General features: G+C 39.8%; 1 protein-coding gene across 2 annotated transcripts; it reads right to left on the bottom strand.

Moving 5' to 3' along the window:
* Positions 1 to 176: 176 nt before the first annotated feature.
* snx25 (sorting nexin 25) lies at positions 177 to 19,127 on the bottom strand. Of its 2 annotated transcripts, none has more exons than XM_030062061.1 (22): positions 18,917 to 19,127; positions 17,905 to 18,639; positions 16,479 to 16,563; positions 14,562 to 14,778; positions 14,195 to 14,367; positions 12,450 to 12,636; positions 11,853 to 11,923; positions 10,546 to 10,736; positions 9,348 to 9,479; positions 8,479 to 8,628; positions 8,027 to 8,152; positions 7,738 to 7,902; positions 7,126 to 7,257; positions 5,645 to 5,785; positions 4,797 to 4,910; positions 4,432 to 4,509; positions 3,280 to 3,363; positions 2,968 to 3,085; positions 2,289 to 2,355; positions 1,696 to 1,877; positions 1,291 to 1,391; positions 177 to 1,175 (listed from the first exon to the last, which is right to left on the bottom strand). In XM_030062061.1, exons 2-22 carry the CDS (start codon positions 18,265 to 18,267, stop codon positions 1,110 to 1,112), a joined length of 2,943 nt encoding a protein of 980 aa, XP_029917921.1. In that variant the 5' UTR covers positions 18,268 to 18,639; positions 18,917 to 19,127; the 3' UTR covers positions 177 to 1,109. The 2 variants fall into 2 exon arrangements, with proteins under 2 accessions (XP_029917921.1, XP_029917922.1); XM_030062062.1 differs by having other exon boundaries at positions 19,098 to 19,112.
* Positions 19,128 to 21,360: the final 2,233 nt, after the last annotated feature.

Genomic DNA, 21,360 nt, shown 5'->3' with positions numbered 1-21,360 from the left:
AGATTTTCATCTATATTCAACAATCGTCGTTTCCCGTGTATCAATCAATCTGTTTACAACTTAATCAACACCGTTCCTTCTTCTTCCTCTGTGGGTTGCAAGGTCAGATCTCCAAAAGTCAATAGTTGTGTTTAATCTTAATGACAATGCCGAGGAACTATTCAATCAACCAAAAATAGCACATCATTTTTTTGCAATTTATTGCTGATATAAACGCTCTAAACATTTTTTGGTAAAAATAAAATCTATCAATAATAATCACAAATAAAATTGTCACAATGACTTTTACATGACATATTGCACAATTATAAGCCTTTTTAACAATAATCACAGAACACAAGTGTTGTTGCTCAGGTTGTGTGTTGGAGGAATGTTAAGAGGTCTGTGGGCTATGACAGACACACTGGCTGTCTTTACAGGGCAACAGAAAATCTGAACTTCAGCTCTGTTGGCTGCATTTACACAAGGTCTATAAATCATCAGGTCTCTAAAATGATGTCCAAATAAATCAAGTCAGGACAACACAGACATTTGGCGACCATGGCCTCAGCAGTGGGACCAGAGCCACTGGGTCACACGCCAGCCGTAAGAGATGCTTACTTCCACAAAATGTTTCTTAGCCTTGTAATCTGAAGACCTTATGATTTACACCGGCCAATTTACACCGGCCAACAATCAACTCTTTGTGGCACAGATCTGATGTTTCACTGCTGAAGTAACACAGAAAAACAGCAGATGCAAGTTACACAAGGTTAAAACTCTGATTTGTTCATTACTTTGAATTACAAATGTGATCTGTCTGGTCAGACTGCTTTCCAAACAAGGAGAAGTGAAATTCCTCCATGTTTAGACAGACAAGAGCAGCTTCACAACAGAGTCTAGCTTCAGCTTTTCCATTCCGGTGTCAACCGAGCCTTTGACTTCACAGCAAACTTCTGTCAACAGAAATGCCCCATGTCTCAGGTTTGACCAATGCACTTGCTTGCTGTCTCAGCTTTAACCAAAAGGCCATCTTCCTGTCTGGCTTAGCAGTTTATGATTGGTCAGCTACAGAAAGGCCTGAAAGATGAGACAGCAGATTTCTAGTTTCACTTGAAAGGTGTTTGTGTTCAGATGTGTTCCACTTCTGCGTTAAGTTCTGGACACAGTTCCTTCAGCAACATCTCCATCAATACCTAACAGAGATGGATAAAGAAATACCACATTAGTTTTATATTATATGACAAATACAGTGAAATCTGTTTTTTAGAGTGTTTTTCCTTTGGTGTTGTGTTTATGTCATGTTCTTACATAGAGAAGATGTTTGTTGGCACTAGCTTCTTGCAGGGCATTGAAGATCTTGATGATCCCATAGCGGGCATTCTGCTGGCCAACTAGATTTGCTAGGGCTTCTGATATCAGAGATAACATTGAGATAGAGTGAAGAGACAAGAGAAGTTAAAGTGTTTCAGGAAAAAATCAACACACAGATTTTCTTTTTTTTTTTTTTTCAAGTGATAAATTAATTGCTGAGCTTCGTATGGTTCACATGCACAACACCAGAGCAAAATAAAACAGGTTGTGAGTTACCACAGGTTTGCCATGTAGCACATAATTCTTAAAGTTGTGTCAAAACCTTTGGGCGGATCAGACTTTGAGTCAGGGCAGGCTACATGTTTAAAGATTTAACAGTTAAGGTTAAACCTCAGGAGTTACCTGGGATGTTGTCCAGTAATTTTTGTTGAGCCCGTTCCTTGGTATCACTGCGTTCGGAGTCAGTCCGAACCACAACATGTGGCGCCAACATCCCATTGGGCCAGAAGGTCTCCCTGAACACGCTGATGTAACATACCAACATCTGCTCAGAGAAGATCCAGTTGACTGTGTCCCGGATCTGTCTAGAATGAAGCAATACCACACAGACAATGTTGAGAAGCACATATAATGCTATATAATGAACATATAACCTGTAATAACATGACTTTTTCAGTGATCCCGCTGTGGAAATTTATCCAGCACCATAGGCAGGTCAGAAGTTAGGCTCAGTTACAGAACAGCACCCCTGAAAATGCCAGGGATTCAGAAGCTGGATCTCATTCCAGGAACCCTCCAAGTGGCTCATTATTTATATCATATGGAAAGACACGTCCATGGAATGAAAGTGAACTGGTATAAAAATAAGAACGGAAAAGTGAAACACCCTTCCCACTTGATCTTTGTTGCCATGTAGAACATTGTTGTTCTCAAAGCAGCACTTGTCCTTAACCCAAATAAAATACTATATGAAGAAGCTCCAGCTTGCTACTTACTTGTTGATAGTTCGTCCAAACGTCACCTGGACTAGTGCAATAAGAGTCTTCCTCACCCACTTAAACACTGAGGGGGGAGAAAGACAGAGAAAGGAAGGAGTTAAAAAATCAGTAAACTTTTGAAATACATGATTGCCTCATCTGGGAAGCCCAAAAACCATGCAACACAGAGTTTGGTATTCTCACACTCTAAATGTTTTATCAGCTGCCAAAGAGAAAACCTGCCCTCTTCTTTCTCTGACAGGAATAAATGTGGACAAAAATATGCTAAATGTGCATTTATTTTTTGAAAAGATGACAATAATCCAGGACTGAACAAGGGGGTTGATTTTGTGTAATGAATGCTTGTCAGCATTGCCCACTGCAGAGTTACATTTCTATATTTGGCAACAAAATAATGAGGAAAAAAAACTAAAGCTGATTGCCTGACAGGTCTACAATGAAAATTGGCATCAGCAAAGAAATTCACATTGGTTTAAGAAAAAATCCTGTAATTTCTGAGTAAACAATTTAGTATCCTTGCTCTTTGCTCAAAGGTATACAGACAAACAGAATGCTAGAAAACTTAATGTAGCCTCCAGCATGATACTCCTGGTTTTATGATCTATGCTGCACACTGCATTTTCATTGATAAAAATGGAAAATGCAACTTTGATTGTAGCAAAAACAGTGTACTAACTTCCTCTAAGTTCAAATATCTCTCCTATTAGCATGAAGCAGGGTTCAGCCAGTGCGTCCTTCCTCCCATCTGCCTCATCGCCATAGTCAGACAGGTCGCTGTCGTCCTCAGCCTCCTCCTATCACCAGGAAGTACACACATATACAATTTATTATAATCACAACCTTTCAACCTGCAGTGATCTGTAAAAGAGAACAGAATCTAAAAAGGGATGGAAGGCAGCTACAGCGTCAAGCTAGTCCACCTCCAACTGTTATCAGTCCTCTATGTGTGTGTGTGTGTGTGTGTGTGTGTGTGTGTGTGTGTGTGTACCTCAGTATGGGAGAAAAAGTCCCCTGGCAGTCTCTCCAGGAATGAGGCCAGAGAGAAAGACGATTTCTTCTGAATGGACATCACCTTAAAATTAACATGGGATAATATAGTTTAAAAAATATTTTAAAACAATACATTTATGAACACCATAATAAAGTGACAGGCAAGAGAGCAGGACAATGTCTTCTCAACAGACAACACCTGCTTGCGAGAGCGACAGAGCATTACATCATCACTATAACGCATCAATGCACCCACACTATAAAATATTATAAAATTAACACATGCTATTCTATGGACACGCATACCTAAAGTTCCTTGCACTGAATGGGTAAAATTATTGTATTGTTGGCCGCAGTAGGAACTGAACCTCAAACCCTGTCAGTTTTAGTGCCTGGCTCAACCCTTTGAGCTAAACAAAGGGGGGAAAAAGTGATAACATACATGATGAATTTTCTTGCCTAAGTGTGAAATCATTCTATATGTGTTTAAATCAATGGAGTGCCCAAATAATTTGAATTACTGAATTTAAAGTCAACCACAAATCAGCTACAGCAGATACTTCTCTCTGTGTGTGACTGACTGTAATATAGTGAATATGGACTGAGCAATTTGTCATACCTTAGACTGCCAACATCAGTGGATATTTTACTATGTTTACGGCTAGTGTTGACACACTTCCACAGTTTGTGATGCCAAATGGGACATTACACAAAATTCCCACGTATCGTACTTGTAATTTGCACTTGGAGGCTGGCATGGACAGTTTTTCACAGTTGGCAGTTTGGATTTACAGAACATCTGACAAATGCTGCATCACCAATTTGACCAATGAGCTTATATAAGCTACAATATCTAATTACACAATATAGGCAGGTTTAAGGAAATGGATAATCAGATATTGGATATGGGAAGGTCCCACTGCAATGTGAGTGTTATTGATTTATTATAGTCACTTTTTGGATTCAACTGTTGAAGATAAAAGGTATGATTATGCAGTAATAAATATATGAAAACAATTCACACAGAGCAGATGAAAAGCAGGGAGAAGAAATTATCCAAACTAGGAGCCTTTGTATTTCTGATATTTGGACAATATTATTTGCCATGAAGTATTAACAATATAAGCACAAGAGTTATAAAATCCCTTACCTTGAGATGCTCTGGGGAGGGGCTGAGGAACGCATAGAGCGCTTCTGACTGGCACAACCGCTCATCTGTCAGCAAGCGCTACACACACACACACAAAGTTTAACTCATTAACATTGTAAAGCTGTGGTTATGAACAAAAACACATAGTAAGTTGGGTGCTTCTACCTGATGTCTGTGTTGGCAGTATATGAATAATAAGTTGTAAAATTGTGTGGTTTTATGTTCAGGTTCATGAGTGTTACCTCTAGACCTGAGGCACTTATGACAGTTACTGTTGTTAGTTTATAATTTTGCTTTTGTCCAGTTAGTAGTAAAATTATTCAAGTCTACCTGACTGTAGTTCAATGTGCAGTTTGGGTATTTACCTGAAGAAAGGCATTAAGCTGAGTTTTGCTTTTGTCCAGGAACTTCTGGTCAATAGATTTGAAGGGAAGTTTACTAAGTGAGGGTAGCTGGAGTTTCTTCAGTGACGGGAAACACTGAGAGAGAGAGAGAGAGAGAGAGAGAGAGACAGAGACAGAGAGACAGAGAGACAGAGAGAGACAGAGAGACAGAGAGGGATGTGATTTCACAATAATGCGGAAGTTTCTCTTATCCGTAGAAGGGGTGGAGGAGTTCATTGGAATAATAGAGAAACACTGAACTATCTTTCAGCTGGCAGTAATACAGTTTCACCAAAATACCATGATGTAATTTCCTCATGAAATAGCACTTAAACACAAGTAATGACATTAATTAAAGTTCTGTTCCATTAAGAGTCTTTCCAGCATGCACAGCACCAGAGACCTACAGCTCTGTTAGACAGAAATGGAACAGAACCTTATTAATGTCATTAGTAACACCTGTGTTAACCTGCTATTTCATGTCAAAATGGCTGCTGTGAAAAAGGTTTATTCTTCAGTGAGGATGAAACTGTGGCATCTGTTTTGAAGTGAATAGCTGATACTGTATTAAGTCTAAAGCAGAGACTCAGGAGGAAGACTTCGGATAAGAGAGGAGCATGTTTTATGACCAGGTAAAATGGATTCAGTTCAAGAAATAGTTTGAATAAGTCTAGTTAGACCCACAGTAGACCCTTTTATACTACATGGACAGAGCCACATTTGATTTTGTTAGCGAAATGTCAAAATGACTGTTGTGATAAAAGTTATATTCAGTATGTAAGTAAGTATTACAGTACATGCCTACACAAACAAGTTCAGAGCTGTGTTACCTCAGTGAGTTTCCGATGCAGCATCTGGAACTCAGTGAGTTTCCTCTGGACACTCCAGCGACTGTTGGCTGTCTCCTCGCCTTCCACCAGGCTTACACACACACTGTAACAAGCTACTGTCTCCCCACCTTCCTCGGTAGCCTGCAATCCACACACACAGGTTAACATACTAATATCTTGATAAATTATTACACAGAGGCTTTTTATAACCATCATTAGCTGCATTTCCCACCAACAACCACCAGGTGTCCCATGTGAGCAGTCCTCGCTCTCCCTCTCTGAGTAAGTGCAGCGTGTGTGTTTCTTTGCCATGCCTAATGATGCGTTTTGACAGAGTGTAAAGGTGCTATTGTTCTAGACATCACTACTTCCTTTCAATAATATATTAGTGGCAGTGCCCCCACTCTGCACTAACACTGAACAGGTCAGTACCACAGTCTGTGGTGCGGCGTCTCCTCTTTCCTCATCTCATCATTAACACCATTACTGTTTGCCTACTGTCAGCAACTACATAGTACTGCAAATTGTAGTGAGCCCATTAAGTTTGAAATAACTAATAGATATAGGCGGCAAAATTCAGATGAAGTCAGTGGCTTCCTATTGGGTATCAACGTTGCATTTACACGTACATTATAAAAAAAAAAGCATCCATTTTACTACCCACCACTAAAAAAATTCTTGGGGCAACACTGCTATTTCTCATCTTTAATTCAGAGAAACACTCAGCAGAGAACCACTGTTTGATACATCAGAATGTTTTTTAGACAGAACTACTTTTACATTTATAGTTTAAGTATATTTAATACCATGTACTTTTATACTCTGATTTGAGTAAAGGATTTGAACTGATACTTGAATATTTACCAGAGTACATTTTTAGATGAGTATTTGCACCTTTACTTGACTAAGGCATTTGTGTATTTCTACCACCTCTGCATAAGGGATGAGTGAAGAATTATTTTGTGAGGTCATTAATTGGTACTTGGGCCTAAACCTATTTTGCTGAATGTTAAAACTTGTTTGGTTATGCCCAATCGTAATTCTTCTATTTTATTCTATTGCCCCATTACAGTAATCTTCATTTTCTCTTAATGCCATTTTAAACAGCTGGAAAGGAAGGTGAACTGCAATAAAAGGTTAACCTGTTTACCCGTTCTTTTATTTGTTACCTCAGCAATAGAACCAGTGACACTCTCATGCACTAGGATCTCACAAGATAAAACCGTCACTTAGTGCATAGTTTGCTGTTGTTACCTCAGCAGAACTAACAGACACCAATCCATGTGGTATTAGCATCCTGACTGCCTGCCTCATTTTTTTTTTTTTGCTTTTGTTGCCTGGTTTGTGCGGTTACAAGAGTTAATTTCCATGTCCATTTTCTGTATGGTTTAGAAATGTCACAGTAGCCATCCAGTGGCTTAGGTTCTTAGGCACTGTCAATCAGTCAGTCAGCACATTTGTTATATAGGACGGCTAATTACCTCAGCAGTAGTAATAGTAGCTCTCCAGTGTCCCAGGTTTTCACACCACCAGTCAGTCCTGCTGATGTGCTGCTGCAGTTCACTGTGCTCTCTCTCCATAGCTCCTATTTCCTCCTTCAGTTTACTCACAATCTACAGACATACAGCGACATGTCCGATTCAAACAGAAAAAATGGCAAAGGTAAATTAGGAAACCAATGACATTAATCAGTCCATGAAAATATCAGGTGGTTTTAAGGTATCACGAGTGATGTTTTCAGAACTCCTTAAATGTACTAGATTGGAGTTTTGAGACCATTAATTCACATCTTACACACCCAAACAACCTGAAATTTACACATGCAAGTGCATGTGTCTATAACAAATACATGAGCTGTTTCAAAAAATAAAAAAAAAAAAAAAAAAAAAAGACTAATTATAAGTGGATTTCTATAAGAAGAATTTAATAAACTGCAGCTTCAACAAACTACAATCTGACCTGGCAAGCCAAATGCATGTTAGATTATTTTGATGTGCATTTGCATCCTGGCCTTGAACTTCTTACTTTCTCCATCTTTCCTGTCACTCTTCTGTGATCTGTCAAAATAAGCTGGTTTAGGTGCATTTTGTTACCTTTTTGTCTGGTTTAGGTGCATTCTGGATGGAGCCCAGGGCCTGCCGCTTGTACTCCAGTTTGTCATAAAGTTGGCGGAGCTTAGTAGCAGCGTAACTGGCCTGCTCATTGATTCCTTTGCTTCCCTCATCACACACTTCCTCTCCTGCATCTAGACCCTGGCACTACACAAAAACACGCACAGGGACACAAGCAAATCTTTATGGACATGAATCACAAACAGTTTAACAGAAATACAAACTAAAGTTATTTTTCCTTGTGTGTATTATCTGTGTAGTTATGTCTGACCCCATCCCCCTTCTCCTCGGTGCTGCACTGCGATTGGCTGCACTGCTCGTCTCGCCTGATCAGCCTATCGTAGAGGTCTGAAACCAGGAAAGAGGGATAATATCGCTCTCTCATCGTCTCAGCGACCTAGAGAATAAATAAATGAGATTAGACAAACAATGACAAAGTCTGCTATTACTCGATGCCACTATGATATTAATTTATCTGGCCAAGGTCAATAACTAAGACCAACAGAAATGTTTTCTTATCATTATAGGACAATTTCTAACATTAACGCTGTAGACCTTCAGCATAGCATTGTTTAATTTACTGTTATTCACTGTTGACCTTTCCTAAAGACAGCACATCCTCTCATCCTTTGTAGCATGTTTCCCACCAGAGTTTAACCTTCTTAATGAGAACTTTCTGCACACTACATGTTATACTCATCTAGTAACAACCACAGTAGTTACCTGTTCCTGTAGCCTAATGAAGACTTGTGTTCCTCTGTTCCCCACCAGGCTCTGTTGAACCTCCTTGAGCAGAATCTTCTCCACTGGGATCTCCCGGCTCTCCACAAAGAACTTCTGGTAGATCTCCCCAACGATCTGGGGCACCTCACTCTATCAAAAACACGTTAAAAGATACAGATTACCACTCCCATTGGCTGTTCTGCACCCATGTTGTCCCAGTGCAGTGTGTTTTTCCACATTATATTTTGCTCACAGTTCTGTATGGTTTGGGTATATTAAACAATGGTGATACAACACCCTTATGTATCTTACATTAGCCAATTTCAAATGGAGCTGACAGCATTGTCATCATCATGCACATAATGGCCAGTTTCAAATAACCTGATGGTGTAAACAAATGGACATAAACAATGGAGAACAACAATATACTACAACCATCATTGGAAACAGAAGAACCACAAGTGCAAATCACATTATGGGTTGATGAGAAAGTTAACAAAATTCTGCAGTGGGAAAAATAAGTAAACACTTGTGTTATGTCAGAATACTGATAGGTCTATACAGAGCAGAAACAACACAAAGAGTCTATGGGAGCTGACAATGAAACTCACTGCTTACTTTTACCTAGGTTAACTGTTACTGCTGTAGTTAAATGTGATCTAAATGGGATCCAATATGATCAAAATTGTAATGGAAAATCATAGGGCAATAATCCTGTGCCACAATCTCCCAAGGCCACCAGGCACAGCACAGGTACACTTGTGCGGTGGAAAAACATAGTCATCATTAATATTATTATTCTATCAGATCTTCCCTTTTATCTTGGAGCCAAAAATCTAGAAAAAACTGTGTACATGTGTGTAGGTTACCTTGTTGGCAGTCTTTAGTGTTTCCACCAGTTCCCAGAAGCTGATCAGCGCTCTCTTGTCAACTCTCTCCATGTAAACTCTAAAATGCTCCCTGTAACCTGGATTACACAGGATGTCATCAAACTGGAGGATCTGCGGGCAGGGATGACAGAATAAAACACAAAACATTAGCTGCTTGGTGGACAGTTTTATTGGAACCTCACATCATCACAGATTTTTGCAAAAAAGGCCAGTCCATGTGTAAACCCTTGCAGTATGAGCGCCATGGTCTTTGCATTGAGCTACTCAATGCCATACAAAAAGATAAACCAATTTAGAGGGGTTTCAATAGTTTGATAGTTGGTGTTCTATGTCTACAATCTAATAATTTGAATTTTGAATTGGCAGAGCACAGTAACAAGTTGCACTGTGACATGAGTTTTGTCAAACTGGGATCAGGGGCATCAAGATACTGTGCTTCAAGAACAGAAATACATGTTGAGATGCCCGTCCCCAAAACAATCAGTGTAATTTTGCCAAAATTTTGCAGCAAAGACATGAATTATGCCCACATTGACAAAATCAAATCAGCATTTGATTATTGTGCAAATCAGGTAAAATAAATGTTTAACTCTGTGATGTGGTGTCATTTAGCCTATAAGACACTGTGTACCACTGAAAATGATCACTACCTCACCCAAGTTGCAAAAAGGAATTAAGTTCATCATTAACGCACAATGATATGAATCAGCTTAAGAAACTTTGACATGGCTCATTGGTGGTATAGTTCAGACGAATTACATGTTATTCTTGATGTAGCAAAATGTTTCTGTGTGAACAAATCATGAGCCTTCATGAAGGCTTCATGTAGATGAATCTAGAGAGCTCCAAACCATGAAGGGGAAGGGAATCCTGAGCAGGAGGAGACCCAACACCACACTTCAAATGTTATTTGCATATGGCTATGCAAGGACAATCAAATTCACAGGACATGCATCACTTGCTTTCTCTCCTCATATCATCTCCTAGATTGCTGTGTGACTTTTCACCAAAGAGTTAAGGATAAAGCATGAGATGAGGTAGCAAGGAGAAAGTGATATCTTAAGGAATACATTAGCTACAGAAGCTAGCCCTTTTGCTCATCCCCCTGTAGAGGGGGACAATAGAAATGTGAGTTTACCTATGAAAGAAGTATCATATTCCAAGTAATAAGTCTTACCCTCTGACTCTGAGGCCCTTCGCTCTCATCAGCTCCTCCTTCCTCATTACTTTCATAGTTTGGCCCACCGAGTAGGCGGATCCGTTTCTCACACTGTTTCTTAGCAACGGTGAGTTGATTGATGTATCGTTTCATGTCTCTTGCCCTCAGCAGGTCTGCCTTCATAGCTGCTGACTCTTTACCTTTTCGTTCTGAGAAAGAAATAGTAGGGGATGAGAGAGCGTGAGCTGGCTTTGGACACACAACATTGGAAATATCTACTGTGGGGTGCATTGAGCCACAGGATGCCAAGAGTTGCATAACAATGTCAGAGAATACATTGTTTCAACCACACAATATGACTGGTCAAATTAAGCTTAATTCCAGATGCTATGTTAAATTGCTTTATGACATGACTAACTCTGCTTCATTGTTTTGCTGGGTTCTTTTGTGGTAACCTGAAAGAAAGTTAGAAATCTTTCCAGGTTGGTGGTTATAGCTTTGTGTCTTTTCTTTCCTTTGTGTCATCTAACAATCATCCGCCCATAAAAAAAAAAATGCCCTAACCTTGGCGGAGTAAACTGGTTCAAAATAAACAACATAAAATGTAATATGAAGCTTATCTTTCCGATGGTGGTGCTACATCATGAGAAACTGATTAGAAATCAGATCAGCTATATTCACTACAGGCGAGTAATCTGGTATACACCACTACCTAGTGGAAATCTGTGAGGTTCATGATGTTTTTTTGTTTTTTCATAAACAGCACAACTAATCAAGTCAAACTCTTCCTAAACTGTACACTGAAATGATATCAAACCACCTTTAAAATAAGCTGTGCTCTCAACATTAGAAATGACATGTTAACATACCCCAAACTTGAGGCTATCATGACAATAACTTATTGTAACTTGTACTGCACACAGACATTTTGGATGCAGAACAATTTCCATATCATGCCTAAAAAATTAGGCATGATATGGAAATTTATTTATCTTGTGCATTTTTCCATAGACTATTCCATTCCAACGGACTCCACAAACTTAATACTAGCAAAAGATTTTCTGGAACATTAAGACCACAAAAGACCCTCAAAATGCAGCAATGTTTTTAAACTCCACATACAAAAAGCACTATTGTAAGAAAAGAAGCATATTATCTTACTCAGGCTGAGACTGAGTTTAAGCCTCTGTTCAATGGTGTAGTGACATAATATCTGCAGTACATTTCAACATGCCACTACATGGTGCACTACCTGCTGCCCAGTGCACTGTTTGAGAGCACCCAATGTAAGTGATAATTTCTCTGTAACTGCAGGGTCTCTGTACCTTTTTGCTTCTTGAGCTGAGGCAGACTGCTGATGGTAGTAGCATGAATGATCTCTACCACTATCTGATACCTAGAGGCAGAAAGACACAGGGAAAAATGCTGATCAGTCACTAGAATCAATCAATGAAATTAGAAAGGGCTTAATTGGGATGGACAGACTCTGAACACTGCTGAAGTAAAGACGAGAAGATGTAAATATAACAATATTGCATGCACAGTGTTTCTGCACTTCATTCATACTTCATGACATGCTTCATGCATGTCAATATTTGGAACATGGTGTCCATATTTACAGAATTGTCAACATGTCAGAAGCAACTTATTATTTCTCCAGCTAACGAGGCAATTTGGCAGCCTTATGCCTGCTCCACATTTAGAACCAGTCTATCACTGCAGAGACACTGTCTGTTCCCATGGTAACCCCATGGCAGCAAATGGACTAGTGGTTAACAACACTAACTGCCTGACATGTATGTGTGTACGTGAACACAATTTGAGTGAGTCTGTGTAGGTAGAGGACAATATCACTCCAAAAAATTTTTTGTGTTAAGCAGTGCATGTGTGTATGTGTCTGTGTCTGTGAGTAGACATCGTGCCTGAGTTGTTTAAGGAAATCGACATCAGTAGAAGTTGATATGAGCTTGATAAAGTCTTCATAGGAGGCAGCATAGGTGTAGGCTTTCTTCTGCTGCTCAGCCTGCTGCTCCCTCTGCTCCAGCTGAGACAACAGCATCCTGTTGATGGAGTCCGGATCACTGAGCACTTCTACCAAAGGCTTTAAGACTGTAACACACACACACACACACACACACACAAGATGGGTATAGATACTGCATGTATGCAGAGAAAAAACAGTCTGGATTACATAATATATTTATGACAGAAAGAACAGAGAGAAAATAGTCATACATCAGATAAAGATATATGGGCTTGTAAATTAAGTGTAGCAACATCCTGCTGGTAGAGCCTGTGTTACTACAGACACAAAGCTTCCAGGACTAAAATACACATGAAAAAACGACTAAGATCAATGCAGATGTTAATCATTTGCTATTTCTACCTGCTTCCGGCTTCGGAAGTAAACTGGAATATAAACATCTGCAATACAACTGTAAAGAAACCAAAGTGTGAGACTGAGTTCTATGCCTTGTGTTCTCATACAATTTGTTCATACTTTGAAATCATGGATAATATATAGTAAAATGTCAAAAATAATAGAACAGAATAGTGCACACATGGATAATCATTCTGACATTGACAGCTGTGGATAAAAAAAATGAACTGAAAGACAGAAAAATACCCCTCAATGGCACTGATTATTTGTTAACATATTTGGTAAACAGAAGCTTATTTTTAGATCGTACATCCTGGTGCTGACCAATTACATTTCTTATCACTCTGGAATTCTTTGAGGGACAAAATTTCTCGACAGTCCAGTTTGATCAGCAGAGTAACATCCACTTCTCTGGTCTCATCTCATATAGCATACTGCTACCTATTTCCATATGACAGCAATAGACATTTTTCACAGCAAACCTTTGATAGAAAATAGTAAATAAACACAGGTGTTACTAATGACATTAATTAAGGCTCTGTTGAGTTGAAGTCAAAGCCAGAGCACAGGTATTGTTCATGCTGGCTCACTGGAAACACTCTGCTACAACTGGACCTTAATCAATATCATTAACAACACCTGTGTTTACATGCTATTTTCTGTCAAATGTTTGCTGTGAAAAAGGTCCATTAGATCAGATGGGATGGCATAACTGGCTTAGCTGTTACAGTGTTACTACATGAAGAAAAGGACAAACACAACACCAGTGATTTCCCTGTCATTCCTTCTGTTCCCTATGATAATAAAGTTAAATATTAAATGTATTTTGATTCAAACTTGAGTCAAAATACTGAAAACTCACTCTGACCTCCTTTCAATAGTAGTCATTTGTTTCCTTTTGGTTGTCTGATTTGCCTCCTCAAGTTTATGGTTGTTCCTGACGTTACTGTATGCCACATTTCAATGGTCCTTATGGCCATAGGTTCCCAAGCCAATAGTTTTAAATCACTGTAAAACACATCTATTGCTCTAATGTTTATTTATATTAGCCTGTAATATTAGCCATGTCAACTTCCACATATCTGGCACTACAATTAAAATAACAATAGAGCCCTCTCCCCGGTAGGGCTCGGGCCCTAACAATGGCTTGTTTGAAATGACTATTTGGAGTTCCCTAATTTTAACTTCTACTAGCAAATATCAAATTCCAGGATGTTTTTATGATCATTAAAATGTGAAGCAGGCTTTCTCTCTCACAACTCATATATGCACAGTCACACACAGTACCTTTAGTAGTGATGACTTCGGTGAGGCAGGAGCGTAGTGTGTGTGACTTGGCATCCCTTTGTGGCAGCAGACATAGCAGCAGTATTCTGGCTACACAACGGAGAAAGGCCAGCTCTGACTCTGGACTGACCAAACAGGGATGGAGGGGGAACGGCCGAGCACACTCCTCTGGTCTGGACACACACAAAGTAGCATTAGTCACTGAGGTCAGTGAAGTATGTGTATTCCTACTCCGCAGAGATCACTGAAATGTGTGTGGAGAACTCTAATGCTATTAAAGCTGTATCAGACAACATTTTCATGTAAACCACACCTTCTGATCAGCCATAATTAAAGAGTGAGGCAGAAACAAAAGAAGCCACTCTACCTTGCAGATGCAGCTTTGAGATCAGTGAAGTGTGCATGGAGTATTCGAATAGAGTCATAGCACACTACGTTGACAAGGTCTATGTCAGCAAGCCTGGACCTCAGTTGTCCAATCATCTGCCACCAGTCCTCAGACAGCATGGAGTACAACTGGCCTTCATCCTGACTCAGTGGGGCATACCAAGACAGAATGTAGTCTCTGTAGGAGTAGTCAAACACTACACAGAGGGAAAGAATTAGTATACTGGGCCTTCTTAAATGGGAACACAATCAAATACGAGAGAAAACAACATATTCCATAGTTTTTTTGTTTTAATAAAATATCATGGTGTTACAACCCCAATAAGCACAAATCTGATTTTGCTCATGGAGAGGTAGACCTAGCTAGACAATTCATTTTATGGGCAAAATGTATGAATTTAATTTGTACTGTTGTGGGCTTCAGTGATAGATCTACTTACTATTACATCACTATTCTGTCCTCATTTTTACCCAGGTTGGATATTTCCTCATAACTCAAAATTATAAAGTAGCGTTGAAGGTAAAACTTTACATTGGCAGACCAGTTCCTTTTTTTCAATCCACATGGCTCAAGATTTCATGAAAGGTCAACGTTCTATCACTCTGAAAACCCAATCTGAAAATCTAAACTACAACACATCTATAAACACAAAAAAAAGAAATGTCAAAACAGTATTTTTGAGGGGGACCGCCACTTATTTGCAATTATCAACAGTTACAGCTGAAAGCAATTCTAAAAAAGGTGTAAAGACTATTAGTGATAGTAGATTAGAGAAATAGCATGTTAACTGCTAGTACTTTGCAGAAATGAAGTCCACCAATATGAATAAAGAAGTATTATTTTAAGCTTACATACATGCATGCTGTTCATCAATTACCTGACAGAGCATGCCTAAATTACGACATCATGTGATCATAACCTTTAACCTCACTACTACCAACTCACTACTCAGCTAACTAAAACCTCTTAAAAATACACACGCACACGCACAAATACGCACACTTTCATGATGTAAATCCCAGAACCATCTGTTACTTGGCAGGCATACATACTTTTCCACTGACTCTGTGTTTGTGTGTGTGTGTGTGTGTGTGTGTGTGTGTGTGTGTGTGTGTGTGTGCCTGTGTGTTGAGGACAAGTCACTCTACGCTAGTAATCCAATGTGGGGGGAGGGGTCAGTAGTGGGTCACAATGACAGACAGAAATGGATTTCTATCAAGTCAGCAATTTTCTCCAAAGCAGAAGCTGCATTATTTCCCAAAAGTTTTTCATAACAGCTGAAATGATTTTAATTTGTTTTGAACCAACTCCAAAAGCTACAAACCAGAGTGCCAAGCCACTCTGATCACTGAGAGACAACATAAATGTTCTATTGACAGAAAACTGGAACCTGATTTTGTGATAATTCTCCAAGAGAAGACCATGTGAATATAAACATGATCATAACCAGTAAGATCATTCTAATTTCTGATCTACATGCTGGCAGCCAGAGCAGCATATTTTTCAATGGAAATTGGCTTTTGCTGTGATAGAATTACAATGTCCACAGTGACTGCAGTCAGATGGATTTACATGCACTTTGTAGGCAATTGGAACAGCGAGGTAAGCACAATTACATACAAAATACAAAGACAGAGACTGAGAGGATTAACTATGTTTGTAAGATAAGATTTGTAAATGAGATAAGATCTTTTAAGTTCCCTTTATATTAATTTCAAAAGTATGACAAACTTCTTTTATTGTACCCCAGACAAACATTAGCCATGTTTTCTTGAACACTTGATTTTAGTTTTGGCATGAGTGCAATGTGTGAGCTGTCCAATTTCGGGATTGTTACTGAACATTTTGGAAAGACTTCAAACTAAAAAGGAACTGGAAAACAAAGCTGGTCATTACCTTCCTTCAGGGCTTTGTCCACATTGTGTGACACCACCACTCTCCTGCTCTGGCTCGACTCTGGTATTGGCACTAAAAAACGAGCCTACAACACAATAACAGCATGAGTTCAGTTACTTTACTTCAATGACTGAACAAAAGCAAGAGTGGGCAAACAAAGGAAAACAACACACTTCACTATGGCACTGACTTATTAGACCGTTCTTGGTGCTCTGTTATTTGCCTCTACCTGTTTGGTCATCATATCCACATTACTAATGACTGATCTCATCAAATGTTTTGTGAAAGCAACAATACCCATCCCTATAATATTGTCACAACATCAATAGAGGTTTTCAGTCAAAAATATTGTGATATTTGATTTTGTCCGTATCAACCAGCCCTTCACTTGAAATGAATTGGGAGTTGTGTGTATAGAAGCCTGAAATCCTGTCAAAAAATGGCAATCCAGATTTATTACAGTTCACAACACCTAAATCAGACAAACATCCATGACAATAATCTTCCAGTGTCAACATCAATAAACCATCAGTGCAGAACAACAAGCAAACTGTTCTGGAAAGGGTTCATTGGGCTCTGGCTCCATGTTAAAATAAGTCACCAGCCAATCAAAATGACATTGTTGAATAATCTACACTATGTGTGTATGTATGTGGTAAAGTGTGTCTAAATCCAGCAGCATGACTCCACCTCATCTATAATAGAAAAGAGCTAAGGGTAAGGGGAGAGGATGAGAGTGAAAGTGGGGAGGCGGGGAAGAGGACAGCAAAATGGAGGGAAGTGGGAGGACAAGACAAGGAGAAAGGATAATTAAAGGAGAAGAGTGGTATGGGAGAGGAGAGCCGCAGAGGAGAAAAGGTAGTGGAGGATGCCAGAAAGAATGGTATCACACAGACATCCATCTGTCTGTTTTGAACAGCAACATTTGGCACATTTGCCAACCTTTTCCTCTATTTTTCTGAGTTTAGACTGTAATGTTACCAGTGCTCCCATCTGTTGAAACGAAGGGTAATCTCACAGTGATCATCTTACAGAGGGGTAAATGTGGGTTAACTGTATCTACCATTACTTTGATGTTGCTGACTGCCTCCTGATTGCTTACTCTTACAATCTCTTAATTAATCTTTTAATACTAATACCAAGGGTTAACTCTTTTTCCTTGCCCCATTTTCACAAGGAGGTCAGAGGTCATGATTAACAGCACAGTAGCAGGTGGAGATTGTATCTTTCTCAAGGAGTCTTCCACAGGAGATGTTTGCCAATGATACCTGAACCAAGACGTTCCCATTGAGGAGTGGTCCCTAGCACACTACTACACCTCTTTTATGCACCCATGTGATTCCTCACAAGTTTGTTACACAGCACAAAGTTCAGTCTCATCGCTGTTGCTGACCCAGGTTTAGATGATGAGTTTTAAGTGTCTTACCATGAGCTTGTTGAAGAACTCCAAGAGCGCAGCTGAGTTCCTCCTGTTCGTGCCAAAGCAGCTGACTTTGGGAGGACTCTTCCTGACCAGCAGAACAAAGCACCCAGCCAGGAAACACAGCAGAGCAAAAGACACATAGATGAACAGCTTCAAGAAAAAGGATGTGAGAGTCAGGCCTCCCCAGGCCAGCTGAAACACTACTGCTGCCACCACGCCCAGACAAAAAGCTGGGACAAAACGGAAAGAAGAGCTGATGGGAGAGGAGGAGGAGGAGGGGGATGTGGTAGACATGGGCCCCCCTGCTCCTCTGTCACTGCTACTTCCTCCAGCCAGTGGTGTAGTGGTAGATGAGGAGGTGGGCATACTGCGACCCCACCATCCATATATGTGTCACTGCTACTAGGGCTGAAATGTGGGTACGCCAGTCTATATGCCCAGTGAGAGAGGTGGGTATACTGCGTACACTTGTGTATACCCGCGACTACAGCACTGTTTCGAAGGAGAGGCATCCCCGCTCTGACATCTCCTCACCGACCCACACTGCTATGTCTCCCCGATCTTAGCATCGGGCCGCCCGGCCACACACACGCAGCCTTGTACGCTTAGTCATCCACAACACGGTGCTCCACCAAACAGAGGCTGCACTTGTTGGAACCGGCGACGCGAGCTGAAAGTCGCCCAGAAAGCAGAGAGACGCCCGGGGTGATGGATGGATGGAGCCACAACTATCGTCACCTTGGAGACGAACAGGTGGAACAGTAGCTTAGCGACAGTTGCTAATCAACTGGGCTAGCAGAAAACGGCTAACCAAGACGTTACCTAGTTTACGTTGCCTTACTACATATGCATCCAGCTGCGAATAATATCCAGCGAATTTATTAGCCTAACGAGAAATTATTTCTGACTTCTTTCTACAGTCTGACTGTTTAATTTCAATTTAGTAACGACAGAGAACTAGCTTGCTACTTTGGTAAGCAACCAAGATATCAGCAGCTAATGTTAGCTAACTTACCTATCATTACACACAGTACAATAAGAGCACTACACTCCTGCTGCCTAACCTGTAAGAAAACAAATCTTAAGATATGTTATTAATAACTAAAACGATTATAAAAGCAGCCGCAAAAAATGTCAGCTCCAAAACATCCGAGAAACGGCAACAATAACAGACTGTCTTTTTAAACGGTAGTTACATTGTCTCTGTCTCGAGCTTCAGCTGACTGACAAATCTCTCCGCACGTGAAGGCGTGTCAGCCAATCAGCGGTGGCGTTAACTACGCACGGTGCGCCTGTTTTATACAACGAGATAATCGGGGAGGACGGAGTTTGTGTCTCAGCTCTGAATTTCATGCATTCAAAACAATACCGCCCTGCAGGGCAGCTGCGGCAGTCCAAGGATCAGACGTTTCCTAAGGATGCAGTGGCTTTATTTGTTTTCTCTTCTGGCCTAGCTCAATGATATCAAGGCTACGCACCCGTTTTGTAAAAAAAAAAAAAAAAAAAAAGATAATAATTTGCAATTATTTGAGATACAATTATTTGAGCTTTCACTGAAGTGTACTTACATTTCTCTGTAACGCAGTGCCGTAACGCGTTACAGCTCTTAAATTCAGTAATCCCATTACAGTTGCTAAACAAACAATTATGTCGTTACTTGAGTTACATACGTTCGTCGGTTATCTGTATAATGGGCGCATAGAAAAAAAAACAAAAAACATCAAACGTTTTTTTGCCCGGTTGATGTATTGCAGGGGCGTTGCGAGGCTCTGAAGACATCAGGGGCTTAGCCCAGTGAATCACTGGATATTGTCAACAACCATGTAATGCAATATGCATAACAATACAGAGGCCAAGATATGATACAACACTTAAAGATTGAGCTCAGTGCTCTGAGGAAGACACAGCAAGGTGAAACATCAGTCTCTTCAGTAAAGAATACTGTTTATGCTTCTCTTTAATGTCCTGATGACTTTTAATTCAGATTGCCCCTATGGCACAGTGTGTATTTCACTTTCCTAGTCCAGTCAGTGGTGGAACTTGACATTTTTACAAGGGGTGGCATGGAGTTTTGGCAGGATGGCTTAGTGGGTGGGCAGTAGATCAGACAACCTTAATTTAAATTAGTTTAATCATTCAATCAATCAATCAGACTTTATTTATATAGCACCTTTCATATAAATACATGTAACACAAAGTGCTTCACACAGTGAAACAATGAAAAACAAATAAACAATACCTCACCCCCACCCCCCTCCAAAGTAGAAAAAAAATTATAAAAACAGGAGCTGAGGAAACACTACCATCAATTTGCCATAAGGAAACACCAGAGACAGGATTAAGACCAATAAGAAATGAAACTGCAGGTGCAAAAGTAATAAGTACCTAAAGCTCCTCACACGAAATCCCCTCAAAGAAAGACACATCCTCCTCAGAGAACCTCTCCAGAAAGAGCAGCCCAAGTCTAAAGTCTAAACCAGGGCCGAGAGCTGCTGCTGTATCGATCGCGAAGAGTAACAGAATCACAAAGAGTTACACAAAGAATGCTGTCACTTATATAATTATATTATGTTGCATGCTAAGCTGAACCTGAAATACTGACTATGAGCATTGCAAAGGTATGTCCTCTTAATATCTTAATATCACATCTCTCACAAATCTATTTATTGTTCTATTGTATTGTGTGTGTGCGTGTGTGTGTGTGTGTGTGTGTGTAAATATATATGTATGTATGTAGAGAGAGAGAGAGAGAGAGAGAGAGAGAGAAACAAATTACTGAGTCAACAATAGTCCAGTATCTGATAAATGGAAACTGGACATCAGAGTTTTGGTTATGTAAATTTGTGTCCAGCAGCAACCAGTTTTTAGATTGCCCAGAACTGGAGTGGAAAGGCCTTTTTAGGCCTAGAGCTTCCCCTGAGGAAAATTTATTTCAGCACCTTGGACAGATCTCATCAAGACAGGATTAAAATCCCCTCTAGGCTCAGTTGTAATGAAACCTTTCATCTTCATTATACAGATTTTCTAATAAACATCTCTGCAGTCCAGGATCAGCCTGATGTTGCTGATTTTAATTCGGTGTCCCCCTAACAATCAGGTGGTTTCATTCTGATTCACATACCAGAAATACTGCAAGATCAAAATGACAAAGTCAAAACTGTAGGTTTTAAATAAAGCAGTGTTGCCATCTGTTGGAAAAATAACATTATGACATTATTTGGGGGAAAGAGACAAGACTGAGATGGATGCAAAAATGTCACCCAGTTTGTATGTTACTTATACTCATTTATCTTAAAATGGATGATAACTTTAAGACACATTTCATACTGAATAGCAAAATTAATTCAGATATATATAAGATGTATGGAACTGATATTGGTCATTGGTAAAATATTAGATATCACCCAGCCAACATGATCCACCTCTGATATGATGGAGTTTACTCCGTGACAGCAAATA

Source organism: Myripristis murdjan, chromosome 10, assembly GCF_902150065.1.
Source record: "Myripristis murdjan chromosome 10, fMyrMur1.1, whole genome shotgun sequence".
Taxonomy (NCBI): domain Eukaryota; kingdom Metazoa; phylum Chordata; class Actinopteri; order Holocentriformes; family Holocentridae; genus Myripristis; species Myripristis murdjan.
Note: the sequence above shows the minus strand (reverse complement) of the source record. Positions and strands in the feature narration are given on the sequence as shown.